Raw genomic sequence first — 13,818 nt, 5'->3', positions numbered from 1 at the left:
TGTAACAATCTCCGCTTCTTACCCACGTTTATCCTCTTAAGACAATAAACAAGTATTTGACTTACCTGCACTCGGGCAAATTTACACCATACAGTTACCGAGTAATGCTGTTGTTTGTTTTTGTTGTTGGTGGTGGTGTTTTCGTTGTTGTTGGTGGTGTTTTAGTTGTTGTTGTTGCTGTTGTTGTTGTTGTTGATAGTGTAGGTGGTCGTGGTGGTGGTGGTGGTGGTGGTGGTGGTGGTGTAGTTATTGTTGTTGGTTTGGGTGATGGTGTTAATGGTGATTGTTATGGTGGTGGTGGTGGTGGTGGTGTGTTGTTGTTGTTGTTGTTGTTGTTTTTGTTTTTTTTACTGTCATTGTTGTTTTAGTTGTTGTTGTTGCTGTTGTTTTCTATCATGCAGGAAAACATCCCCATGACAGTAGAATCAATCCAGGTGAAACAAACTATGCTCCGTGGGTTAACTGATGCATTTCAATAAATTTGTAATTCTATATTATCACCGTCCACTAAGTATCTAAAATTAATTATTTATTTATTTAGAGAGAGAGAGAGAGAGAGAGAGAGAGAGAGAGAGAGAGAGAGAGAGAGAGAGAGAGAGAGGGAGGGGGAGAGAGGGAGAAACAGAGAGGGAGGGGGAGAGAGAGAAAAAGAGGGAGGGGGAGAGAGAGAGAAAGAGAGGGAGGGGGGAGAGGGGGAAGGGAGAGAAGGGTGAGTGTTAGGTGGTTGTGTCAGAAAAGCTGTTCAATGATCATCGGATACCTTCAGTTTTGTCCGCAATGTCTCCAGCAATGTCGACAAATGTCAACAACCTGATTAAAAAAAACGAAATATTAAAGTTTAACGTTCTCAAGTGATAATGATCACATTCAATAGTTTGATTGTGGAGACAGTAACGTTTAATTGCGCCTTTTTAAATGTCAAGCAATTCATATCATATTTTAAATGTCAAGCAATTCATATCACGGATGAACGAATACATTTGATATTTATAAATCAAAAGTTATTGTAATAAATACTTCGCCTTGATCCCGTCATCTAGATACGTGTAGATGATGGTTACACCTAATTGTTGTAATCAACCTTTTGTTTTATATATAATGCATTGTATAGCTGTTGTTGTTGTTGTTACTGCTACTGCCGCTGTTTTTGTTGTTGTTGAAGTGCTGCTACTGCTGCTGCTGCTGGCGACGACGATGATGATGATGATGATGATGATGATGATGATGGTGGTGGTGGTGGTGGTGGTGGTGGTGGTGGTGGTGATGATGATGATGATGATGATGATGATGATGATGATGATGATGATGATGATGATGATGATGATGATGATAATGTGATGATGATGATGATGATGATGATGATGATGATGATGATGATGATGATGATGATAATGATGATGTGATGATGAGCTACATTATGTCGTTTTTTGCTAGTAAACATGATGTTATGATGTTTCTATAGGTATGATGATGAAATAGGACAAGTAGAATAGAAAACATGTGCATGTTAGCCAATTCCGTCAATCTGTTTTTGTAATAAGTCCATCCCTTCATGATATGAACAATTCTACCTACCCTATCTATGTAAACAAAAAGCGGCAGCTCGATATTTTTATCACATTTCTAAATACAATCTTATTCAGGGACATCCTTTATCTAATTTTGGACCAAATGTAAACATTGTCACTAGGTCAAGCCTTTGATATTTACTCTCTCACGGGCCTGCATTCATTCATTCATTAGCCAAATTTGGTAAAATAGGCGGAGCTGTGGTTTTGACATAAGCTTATAAAATAAATGTTACAGTATTTCATGTTTATATCATGTGCATCATGCTTTGTATTCTTATGACTGAGTTGTCTTTATTTAAAATCATTTGAAAATCTGTATACGTGGGCTGTTATCGCTGATTAGCTAAGAGAACTACTTACTATCGCGGAGGTATAATCGATAATTGTTAACAGTGCGAGGCTTCATTCATAAGTGGCGGAAATAGTATTCCTACTCCATTCATAAGGTCATTGAATTTATCAATAGCTTTTCAGTTGTAGTTCATTCACTCGAGGGAATAGGTTAGAAATTGTGAGATCGTGTTCTGAACAAATGAGACAAGATATTAAAGAGTGCACTAGCATATCTATGGATATGTCAGGCGTGGAAGAGAACATCGCGAGCGGCATTACCGCCGCCGACGCTGCAAAATATGTCGAGAACAACGACGGCACGACACTTGTGCTGGACTGCCGGCCATTTATGGCTTACAACAACAATCACGTACTGGACGCTCTCAATGTGTACTGTCCACCTATATTGAAACGACGCTCAAACGGATTCGTGAATCTGGAAAACATTGTCACGTGCGAGCGCCGACGACGACTGTTGATTGACAACGAATACGAGCGCGTAGTGTTATATGACGCCGACACCGCGGATCTGGCCGAGTCGGCCAAGGACTCGAACCTCTATCCGGTGCTGAAAAGTCTGAAGCAACAGGTGCAGATAGAACGGGTCCACTTTATTGTTGGTAAGTCATTTTACATACAATGTACGAGACAGTATACACATGTTACTGTAAGCGCAGATGTATATGCCATTGCACGAGAATGATTGCAATTCAACTTTAATTTGATAAATAAAACCAACTTGAGCTAAATGGAGCGGACTTGACACGCCTGGATGTAAATTTCATTAAAATGACAGGTAACTGAAAGGAATAGATGCTTATCAAATTACAAATGTCTTCAATTTTATTCGACATATGTCAGATATGCTATGATTTTGACATTTCCTGCCGTGTGTATAAAACTATATGTTTATCACGGTTATTGATAATTACTTAGACTAACCCACTCATGGACATATGTAATGTAGGTGTACGCGTAACGTTATATATTAGTTGTTCGCTGAGAGACCATAATGTAAACTTGACGTGAAGTTTTAATCACGTGCGGGGGCTGAGAGTAGGCACGGTACTTAGCGGTTTCCGTTGTAGTAAAACGCCGCCGGCAAAGGAAATTAGACGTTACGTTTACTGTTTACCTGGTGAATGACCGAGTTTTGTTCACGTCGCCTCTGGCGTTTTAGTTTTTAGACTACCAATTGTATTAACATGAATAGAATGAAGTATCAGGTTCCGTTCACAAAACAAGTGATATGATCAGGGGGTTTTCTTTTTCATGTTTTTTTTTATTTGAATGGGAATTATTTTTTACTCTCGAACAAACATAAATATATTCATTACGCAGTTTTGCTACATTCACGAAAGCAAATGATTGACTTTTATACCGTTAATTAGTGATAATTACAACATTCTCGTGAATGAATACACACACTGTTGATATGAATAGATCAATACTTCGCCAGCAAACGTGCCTTAGTTTAAATTGGATTACATTTCAAAATTTAAATACAGGGGGAATTGAAGCGCTGGCTGTATGCCAAGTATACCAATATTATGTTCCTATCTACTTGCCTATAATCCTTTTGGCCTTAAAAGGTAAAGTAATGGGATTGTGTATTAACACACGCTCATCGTAACACCTGCGTGGGGGTATTTATCTTTTTGGCAAAATACAAATATTATACCGTCTCTATAGATCGGTGAACTGCATGAGATCTTTTAAGGCGTTGATACGCTAAACAATGGAGTTGCTCGTACTTCGGTTATAATATTAAATATGATGAAATCGTTACTATTAAACTATTGAAGCAGATCAGATGGATTTGAAATACAGTAGATAAATTTTGGGCCATAACTGAATTAAGATGGAAGTCCTTTCCTGACCTTGAAATATACTAGAACGCTCGTTTATTAAAGATGCATTGTGGAAACATTTATAACAATATTTTATAAAGTTGTTAAAGCTATATCATATGCAGCTGTGGATTGTCTTTTTAATTTCGCAAGTTAAAACAAATATACTCATTCGCCTTCTTAAATGTTCATGATTTTTTTCTCGTTTACTTATACATCATCCATGAATTCACGTTAATCTAAGTATGACCTCGTACAAAGCAATCCAGTGTGTTTCGTTATTCAAGCGTTTTTTGCCAATTAGTGATCAAGAAAAAAAGAAAGCCTGTTGCACTCAGACCGCTGTTTTGAATTAATCATGATGATAGGTAGTTATGTAACTTTTTCCGTGTCGTATTCATGCGATATTTCACATGAGAAGCGACCATGGCCGCTTTTCATTTCCCTTGGTGTCTTATCCATGTCCGTAAGCGCCGGGAGGACGCAGATGGTGCTGTCGCCTCGGCGATCAATAGTTGGGATCGGCAAAGCGCCTGCAGCTTCTTTCAGGTGTGGCTCAAGTAAAACAAATCTCGCTTTTTCGGAGATATACCCCATTTGACTAATGAAGAAGTTCAGAAAATTTCTGAAATCATGACAAAGTGTTGGTCTTGCGATATCAAATGATAAAATTGAAAGCATATATAATATATAAAGCATGTACCATTTACGTAATATATGTGCTTAAGTTGGATATCATATTTGTTATTCGTGTATTTATTATCAATTTGCCATCGTTTTCGGACATTAACCCATGCCCCTCTACGTGTTTGATGTTCAAAATGGTGAACCGGAAAAGGCGCCTATTGTGCTAATACCTTGGCTTAGATTCCGACCTATGGCTTTTATTGACTTATCGTGGCACTAATTCTATTTATTTTACTTCATTCAAAGCGGTTATAATTTGAAGACGCTGGGATCTTTAGTTCTTTACCCCCACGCCAAGCTATTGATTCGAAAATTGTATTAAATAGGCCATTATGAAACTCGCGCGACTCTGATTTGGCCCCCTACTGAGAACTATCGGCTATTGCGCCATACCGGGTGATAATTGTTTACATTGGATATTACTAAGTCTAAGTAAATCATAGCGAAAACCACAAACCTAGTCATACCGTCTTTTACGATAATCTTGCCCAATTTTTCTGACGCTACAGATAACTTTTTGTATTCACCAACATCGTGTATGTTAACCTTCATTTGATCAGAAAGTACTTGCAAGTTTTCAACCGACATGACCTTAAACTTGTTAAATAATATATGTTGACATCACAGTCGGTGACGACTTGTAAATAATACTGACGAACTTTTGCTAGAAGTCATACAAATTAAAGATGACAAAAACGCGTTAGCCTTGAAGACCATAAACAGCATTGATGCCATATTTAGAATCTCTTACTTTCGGATATTATGAGCTTCTCCTTTTGACGTCAGCTGTTAGGGAAAGTTTCGTCTGCTTACGAGCAATTGCATTGCGCTTATTAAGTTTGAAGTCTATGACGTCACTTTAAATCAAATTTTCTACTTCATGTCGTTTGTGAAAACGTTCGAAAAATCGGTTAATAGAAATTGAATGGAATTGTAAAATTGCATTACACAATACTTCAACACCAAAAACATAACACTCGCTTTAAGGATGCTACATTTCAGGTACAAAATCAGCCCATGAATGAAATTGTATTTCCTTTCAAGAAAATCAGTGGCATAGTTATGTTGTTGAATGAAATCTGTGACAATTTTCTCAGTAAAGGCGATCGATCGATGGGGCTCTGGATTTCCCATACTGAACGGAATATAGCAGTGTTCTGAATGAAAACATCTTTCCAATAAAAGTAGTCCGCTTGCGATTATAGTAGATCTCGTAACATAACCAGGCTAGTTAGGTGGGAGTGCCTGCTCTGGAAAAAATACTCCGTAATTCAGAAATATTGCCGACAGACGCGTAATTACGGCATAGCGGGAGAAAAAAATAAGAGATTTAAGAGATATTTATTGCTCTACCTGTTCTTTTGCTTGCTCAGGTAAAACACCCGGAAATTAGGATAACATGCTGATAATCTTTGAGATTTGGTGCTAATTTAGGATGTTTTTATGATTTTCCAAGTCGTTTATTAACCTGTACTGTGTACTGAAGAGCCATTCGGAAACACGGTTCGTTACATGCGCCTGCCCCACCCTGCTCAGACTCGCGGCGTGCCCCGTGGGCTGCTTTGATTTCAAAGAAACAGAAAATGTGGATTGTATCATAAAACTTGTTTACTTCGACTTTAGAAAGAAATAAGTTAAACGTTCTATCCGCAAATGATGATGTTAATGGACAAGCATCGTGACCAAGGTGTGAGAAAATGTTGAATTATTCATTTACCACGTGTATTTGTTATTATTATTACTATAAACATGACCGCAATTTCCAATCCCAGGTTGACCACATTAATTAACTTTATAATCAGTACCCAGACTTTGTAATGTTAGAAAAACAATACATCCTAATCACGGGCTGGGATTGGTATCGATCTTTGGACATTTGATCATTCGAGCTGTTTTGTCACACTTATGTGATGCATGTATAATGACAGGCTTCCGACGGCCGGAAATGCCTTATTTCCCCTCCTTCCGGTACTAAACAACAACATCCCGTCTTGACGTGTTATCAAAATGACAGGCTTTCTTTATTGCGAGCGGAGAGATGTTTAATGTTTAAATTGCCTTGTTAAAGCTATCATTTCAAGTATCGCCGTGATTTAAATAAATTCAGGCCTATTTGAACTGAAATTACCGGAAATTGTTTATCTTAAACCCGCGCGTCCCTTTGGACAAGGGCAAAAAAGTAGTTCGCTTCACATATCGCCTACCGTGACTTTGAAAGAGCATACTTTAGTAGACATAATCCATCGATTTAATGTTTTATTGCAATATTACCTGAAAAGGTTGGTTGCTGTATATTTGCTTGTATGTCATTTAATAACAAAATATGTGTTTGTCTGTTTTCAGGTGGGTTTACTAGTTTCCAGGAGAAATTTCCGGCGCTCTGTGTGGGCCAGAATGGGAACCCTGCAATCATCTCCCTGGCCCCACCCCCGAAGTACAGAACTGGCAAGGTAAAACACGTCTTTAAGTTTGTTTCCAGTTGAAATTATGAACAAGAGCTTGACAATGCATAGTTGCAAATAGTAGTAGTCATGTGAATAAGATAACACAGAAAAGGTCCAACAAAATCATGTAGTATTTTCATCGATTAACTATTAGTAGAACAGGAAAGTCATGCTTTAGTTAAATATAAACAATCGTGTGTTTTTATTTGTGTATTGGTTCCTATATAAAGAGTATTACATCACAGAACAATTTTCGAATAATTATCGCCCGATCCCCGGCCTTCAAATACTGCAAAATCATACCTATCTGGCGTCACGAAATTTGAACTAGAATGAAGACAAATTTAATTTGAATGCGGCCGAAAATTGTCTGCCATCCCACCTGAACACGTGCAGGTGAAAAACTTCGCAAAAAACTATGTAATGCTCACCATCATGTAGTATTACATTCACTTGTGAATTTACAAAATGAAACAAATTACACATATCGTACGTTTCTTTGAAGTAATGGAAAACCGCGGTTATACACAAGATAATCATTGAACTTTGAAGTTGAAGAACTTTCCGGGTGGTGTTCCATGTACTAGCGGGAAAATGAAACTGTGCCTAAGACGATTTTTTCTGAAACAACGTCATGCCTTTCGATGGTAACATTTTTCGTGATACGGAGAGATACTACCTCAAAGCGTGTGACAATTTTCAAAATTAATTAAGTCATCTTTAAAAACTGTTATTTAATTTCAGGGGGGTTTTAAGAGCTGGTATTTATTTCTATATATAGTTTCTTCATTACGCTGGTACATTATTAAAAACATACAGGGACATTCTTTATTTTGTCCATAATAAAGATAACATAAATTAAAAGTATTTAAGACAAGTGCAAAAAGAACAGTTTTCATGTTAGAAAAAGCAATTACAGACAAAATAATTGAAAATGTATTGATGATTTGATATTAATCTATAGGCAATCAACGAACTTGACATCAGAGTTCAATGAACTTCGTTCACTAAGAGTCAGTTACATAAAACAATGATAACAGATCGATTCTCTTTTTTATCTGATGACTTTATTTTTCAATTATAGCACCAGAGATGAGGGTGTGGTAAAAATAGGATGAAAAAACATGAGCATCGTGTAAAAGATAACTATCGGTACTTAGGCTTAATTAAAGATGTACGGGGGAGTGTTTCGCTATTAATTAGCCCGTCAGGTAATGAACATCATGTGCTGAACAGAAACATATCCATTCCACGCTTTCAGGAGTGCCGATAGCTACTATATATTCGTGATATTTCACACAAGGAAGAAATAGTTCCTAGTCTGCATTAGGAACGGTCCGGGCTATTTTTAGGTTTACACACTGTTTTTAACGGGATTGGGAGTTAGATATTGTTTGGCAGATCTATTTATAGGCACGTTTTATACATCACCCTGCCTATTATTGAAATTAGATAATATTTGAGGGTTTCTTGTGCTTTTGTGTGTGTTTTTTTACAAGGGAGGTTTCATATTCGGCCAAGCTGTGTAGTTTTTACACATATCTGAGTGTTGAATTACATATAACCATGATGCAACTATGAGGTTTGCTCAATAAGGTGAAAAACCCAATTTTGGTTTTAGGATTGTAGGTTTATTGTATAATGCGGTTTTTCATAGAAGTTGATCGGCTCAGTGGGTAAAGCACGGAACATAAATTACTTGAAGCAAGGATTGTAATATCTGAGGTTTACTGACGAGTGACCTCAGATCAATTGACTCTATTACCGCAAACCACTTTGTATCAATAGCATTATGGCGACTGCGGTTTGCGCCGCGTTTGTCGCCAATGATTTTTATCAAAGGGAGCGTAAATGACAACATAATATTTTTGTCACATTATTGCTATATAATAAATGATCGTTACTTTTATATACCTACTATTGTCAAAGCTTCAGTGGTCTTCATTGAGCTATAATATACTGGGGAAACACGACCTTTGCTTTGAAAGAGACCGAATATGGCGAAAACACTCGATACGAACTACAATGTATTTGGACATTTTATTATTAAATCTCATAAATGCGAGTCCTTTATCGTTCCATATAATGGACATGTGTCTATATTATGGTGTTCATTTAAATACACATTAAGTGATATAGACAACTCCTCTATAAAGAACCAATAATAGAAATAATTTACGATTAGCGCCAAAAATAACATGTCGCTACAAAGCAAAAAGCAAATAAAGTCTGTATTTCGTAATTTTCGTCGTCAAGTAAATTAATACTGAAAGCAAGTGTCCGTTTGTTGGGTCAAAACAGTGGTTGTAATGTACATGTATGTTATAACTCATCCATTTAAGTTTGCGGTTTTCCTTTCCCCATATATAGAGATGTGCTCGCGTTATCAGGAGAAACTGCACACCGCGAATACATGGCCGCCCACACAAAGTGGGTCTAATTCATGATTCAAGATCAAATGATAATGATACTTAAAAGGTAATAGCTATGCATTCAAAACGTGTATGCGACATTCAATGTTAGGTAAATCATATCAAATTAAAGGTCAGTTTTCAGAATGCCTTTTATAGTTCCTTTCTTAACTGTACGCAGTAAGCTTCATGTTGAACAGTATTTCATATTTTCAGCTTCTGAATCAGAATAAACGATACACGTGTGTATCTTTATTGAATCATTATTGTATCATTATTGTATACTATGCGCGTACTTTGAAAAACAGAACAAAAGGATTAAATATATCTGTGAACACAAGCAGTCATACACGTACACCTATATATATATACATGATACATCTGACACTGTCTGTCGGCATTGTTTTATGTATGTATGTGCATCTTGTCTTGATTTGTCCATAGGCTTGTCTTGTCCGTCCGTCCGTCTGTCTGTCTGTTATGTCTGCAATGTTTAATTGTCGAGTATGTTTGTGATGGCACCCGTACCTAAATTATTTTTAAAAAAACATACACGCACATGTACAATTAAATATTACATTGTTCGTCTGTCTGTCTGCAGGGAGGTCCAGTTGAGATCATACCGGGACTCTACCTGGGCGACTCCACCCACTCGTGCCAGGCGGCCGTGCTGCGGGAGCTGGGTGTCACATGCCTCCTGAACGTGTCCACCACGTGCAAGAACATGTTCGAGGGCGAGTTTGACTATATGAACATCCCCGTTAATGACAACGACCAGGCCAATCTCGCAGACTGGTTCCTCGAAGCCATTAACTTCATTGGTAAGTAGTACCAGTGAAACCATCTATTTATATTTTTAAACTTTGTTTTCATATTCTTGACATAAGCCACTATATTGGTCCATACACACTAAGGTAAGGACCCTTTAAATGCCAAGCATGTTCATATCACTCCGCTCTTTGAGTTGAATACCCTGTTTAAATTTTAAGTTTGAATATTTACGCTTTTAAAGAATGTCCGTACTGAAGTAACAGGCTTGTAGAATACCGATGAAGACGAAATTCGGCGTAACAAAAGAGAACTGCATTATATTTTTACGAAAATCTTAAAAATAATGAAAGTTTACCATGACATTGTACATTTTATCCTTCAAACCTCATTTTAACATTATCTTGTCTCTCATCGCAGACAACGCCCGGGACAATGACGGGAAAGTGCTGGTCCACTGCCAGGCGGGAGTCAGCCGCTCCGCTACCGTCTGCATCGCCTACATCATGTACAAGAACGACATGACGCTCGAGGACGCCTTTGACCTCGTGCGCGCGCGCCGCGGTGTCATCTCGCCGAACCTCAACTTTATGCAGCAGCTCAAAGAGTTTGAAAAAGAATTGATTTGTAGAAAGATGTCTGACATTTCTGACTCGGTTTGTTCTATTTCTACGTCACTCGCCTCGGTGGATTTTGACGCCACTAGTTCATCGACGTCAGTGTCTGACTATTCAGCGTCCAGCGGTGCGTTCGACTTCACGTTCGCGTCGTCGAGTGTGACGTCACCAGCGGTTGCGCCGGTTTCACCGAGGGAGCTTGTATCCCCGATCTGATCTTGCACCAGGTTTTAGTGAGGATCAGAAATCTCAGCCATTTAGCGCTGATGTGGCAGCTTTTTCGAGGCAATCCGAAAGAAACCCGCAGTCGATAGTGTCTACGCGTGACGTTGACGTGACTTTTAGTCAAGTAGACGTGACGGGCTACTCGTTATTGAGCGGCTTCACGGCAGACTCAGGCTCTTTCGAGCGTTTGGAAGTGTTCAAAACTTGCTACCTATCGACAACCGAAACGAAATTGATTTTCGTTGAAAACCATTGTCTGAAAACGACGGGCGTGATTTGATCACGTCTTCAAAATTTGAACTGTGATAATTACCATTGTAGCATAGATGAATTTATTTCGGCATTGTATAAAACATTAACATTTTGTCATTACATGTTTGGATATTGTTTGTTTTTTTCCTTAAAGGTGCATAATCAAAGTCCAATGTCCGTTTTTAAACGAAGTCAGGAAACTTCAATTTTTGTATTTAACGAATTTTGTTTAAAGGACCTGTTTAACAGTGCCAACCTTAAAACATAGATAAACACATCTTTGTTGACCTTATTTGTTTTTCTCTAATGGGATACATTTGCATTTTGTATCATGAAAACATTGATCACTTTTCGATCAACATAATATATCATTTGTATGTACAAAACACATATAACGCTCCAACGTATTAAACGAAGCACTACTTTTTAATGTCTTCTCTGATAATTATGTCATTTATTTATTATTCACAGAACTTACCAAAGATTGAAACATACACTTTGCATAATCAAATTATTATATTTTGATATTAACATTTTTTTTTGGTTTGACTTCAGGGTTCTAAGACAAAAATAACTGATGTTCAACAGTTTCATTTACATTTTGTTAAAACTGTTAGAATTTGTTTTCATTTTTTGTGTATGACGAAAGTGGTTTTTCCACTTTTTTTTGGATTGGGACAGGGTCCTTAAAAAATTGTATAAAATAGGATAAATGACTAAAATTGTGAGTTTACCATAGCATATTTCAAGCAAAGAATGATAGCAAAGCCCTCTTTAAGATCCTGGATTTTAATACTTTTTAGAGAATAAGGCTGAATTTAAACACATCTATACTTGTGGACTAAAATAGGAGTTGAAAATCATCATTTTGTAAATAGTTTACATTTTGAGATTTTAAATGGTGTGGAATTTCGACCCCCTTTTCAGTCGAAAAGAAAACTCTGGAATACCAGAGAAAAGTATAGATTATACTAGTAGTTGACTTGTTGCCGTTCTATAAAAGTGTTCATAATTATTTTAATAGTCTATGCATGACAAAGAATTTGGTCGTCAAGCTATTTTGATATATTTTATCGCCATAACTTCTCCAACTATTAACTTAAAAGTATGCTAATGGTATCTATACTGGTATAATATATTTGCGCGTTTCAAAAGACCAAGGATTGGTTAACAATGTTATTAGCACAAACTGTATGCATATGTTACAAATCATTTTGCACCATGAATGCATTTCAATTGCTGAATAAGAATACATAATTATGCGTGTATGGATTTGCTAGGAACAGCTAGCCACCCACTCCTTTATAATTTTAAAGATTGTCTCAGCGTGTGCCTAATCAAGATTTTATGCCATTAATTTCCTTGCATGAATAATGATTGTTAGTCACCAGTCTTATTATGTAAACGTTGAAGTCAACTATTCACTGTGACACTTGAAGATCTCGGTGAACAATATAAAGGCTTGTTATTTGATCCTGCCATGGGAGATTATATTCATATTCAAATAATAAACTTGATGTCTTGTGACCCTGGTTTATCATTTCGATATCTTTTACACAATAGTGCTTGCTAATAAAAAACAAGTAAACAAAATGATTATATACACACACTATACATATATATATATATATATATATAGGGAGAGAGAGAGAGAAATTTGTAAGTTTGTCTTTATTTTCGTTGAATCGTACATGAATCTAACTAATTTGCAAGCCAAAAACATTCTCTTTTGTAAACTTATTTTAAGTGGGTTGTTTTTCGGGTTTTTTAATCTTCACATCAAAATCATTCAGATGATACTAGAACTATATATGGGATCACAAGGCGTAAACAAATAACATAATTAATTGTTCAACGTGAACCTTAAAATAGACGAAAAACTGCAACCAACGAAATGATGACATCAGGAGATCGTTTCATTGTTAAGCGATATTAACAATTGTTCAATAAAGGGTGTGGTAAAAATGATTTATCCTACACACTTAGAAGAAAAGTAGTTCCATGATTTCAGCCTTATTTTAGGCGCGATGGCTCATTGTATAAAGCTAATCATCTTGTTGACTCTTCTTACACCTATTCAGATTAAAAACCGCAGAATGTTATTCAAGTTGTATAATTTCCTTATATGGTAAAACTTGTACAAATGTACAAATACACGCTGAATGATTGAACATTATTTTGTTAGCAGTTAAAAACTGTTTACTGAGTTTAAACAGACTTATTTTTGTGTTTTCATTTTTTTTACCATTTTCGTTCTTCGTTATCTCACACAGTTGTTCATTTAAATTACACTGTTAAAATAAAATGTTAAATACTAAACTGCCTTTGTCATGCATTATAATCTTTATCTATATGTAACGATTTTACATTGACCTTAGCGAATGAAACTTCCTGCTCTAAGCGAATTGACATGTGTTTCAAATACTTCCTGCATTTAGCACATCCCAAAGCGAATTGACACATGTTTTAAATACGTCCTGCCATGAACTCCACCACTAGGCGAATGGGCATGTGTTTTAAAAACTTCCTGCTAGGAACACCACCCTAGGCGATTGGGCGTGTGTTTTAAAAACTTCCTGCCATGAACACCACCCCTAGGCGATTGGGCGTGTGTTTTAAAAACTTCCTGCCATGAACACCACCCCTAGGCGATTGGGCGT

The 13,818-nt window shown here is 36.9% G+C and overlaps 1 protein-coding gene across 1 annotated transcript; it reads left to right on the top strand.

The window, feature by feature from the left end:
- Positions 1-1,887: 1,887 nt before the first annotated feature.
- LOC128211765 (dual specificity protein phosphatase 2-like) lies at positions 1,888-13,477 on the top strand. The gene is made up of 4 exons (XM_052916808.1): positions 1,888-2,524; positions 6,785-6,891; positions 9,898-10,117; positions 10,485-13,477. Exons 1-4 carry the CDS (start codon positions 2,104-2,106, stop codon positions 10,895-10,897), a joined length of 1,161 nt encoding a protein of 386 aa, XP_052772768.1. The 5' UTR covers positions 1,888-2,103; the 3' UTR covers positions 10,898-13,477.
- The last annotated feature ends 341 nt before the right edge of the window (positions 13,478-13,818 follow it).

This window comes from Mya arenaria, chromosome 12 (genome assembly GCF_026914265.1).
Source record: "Mya arenaria isolate MELC-2E11 chromosome 12, ASM2691426v1".
In the NCBI taxonomy this organism is placed as follows: domain Eukaryota; kingdom Metazoa; phylum Mollusca; class Bivalvia; order Myida; family Myidae; genus Mya; species Mya arenaria.
The sequence above is the reverse complement of the archived record's forward strand: the minus strand, read 5'-3'. Positions and strand labels throughout refer to the sequence as shown.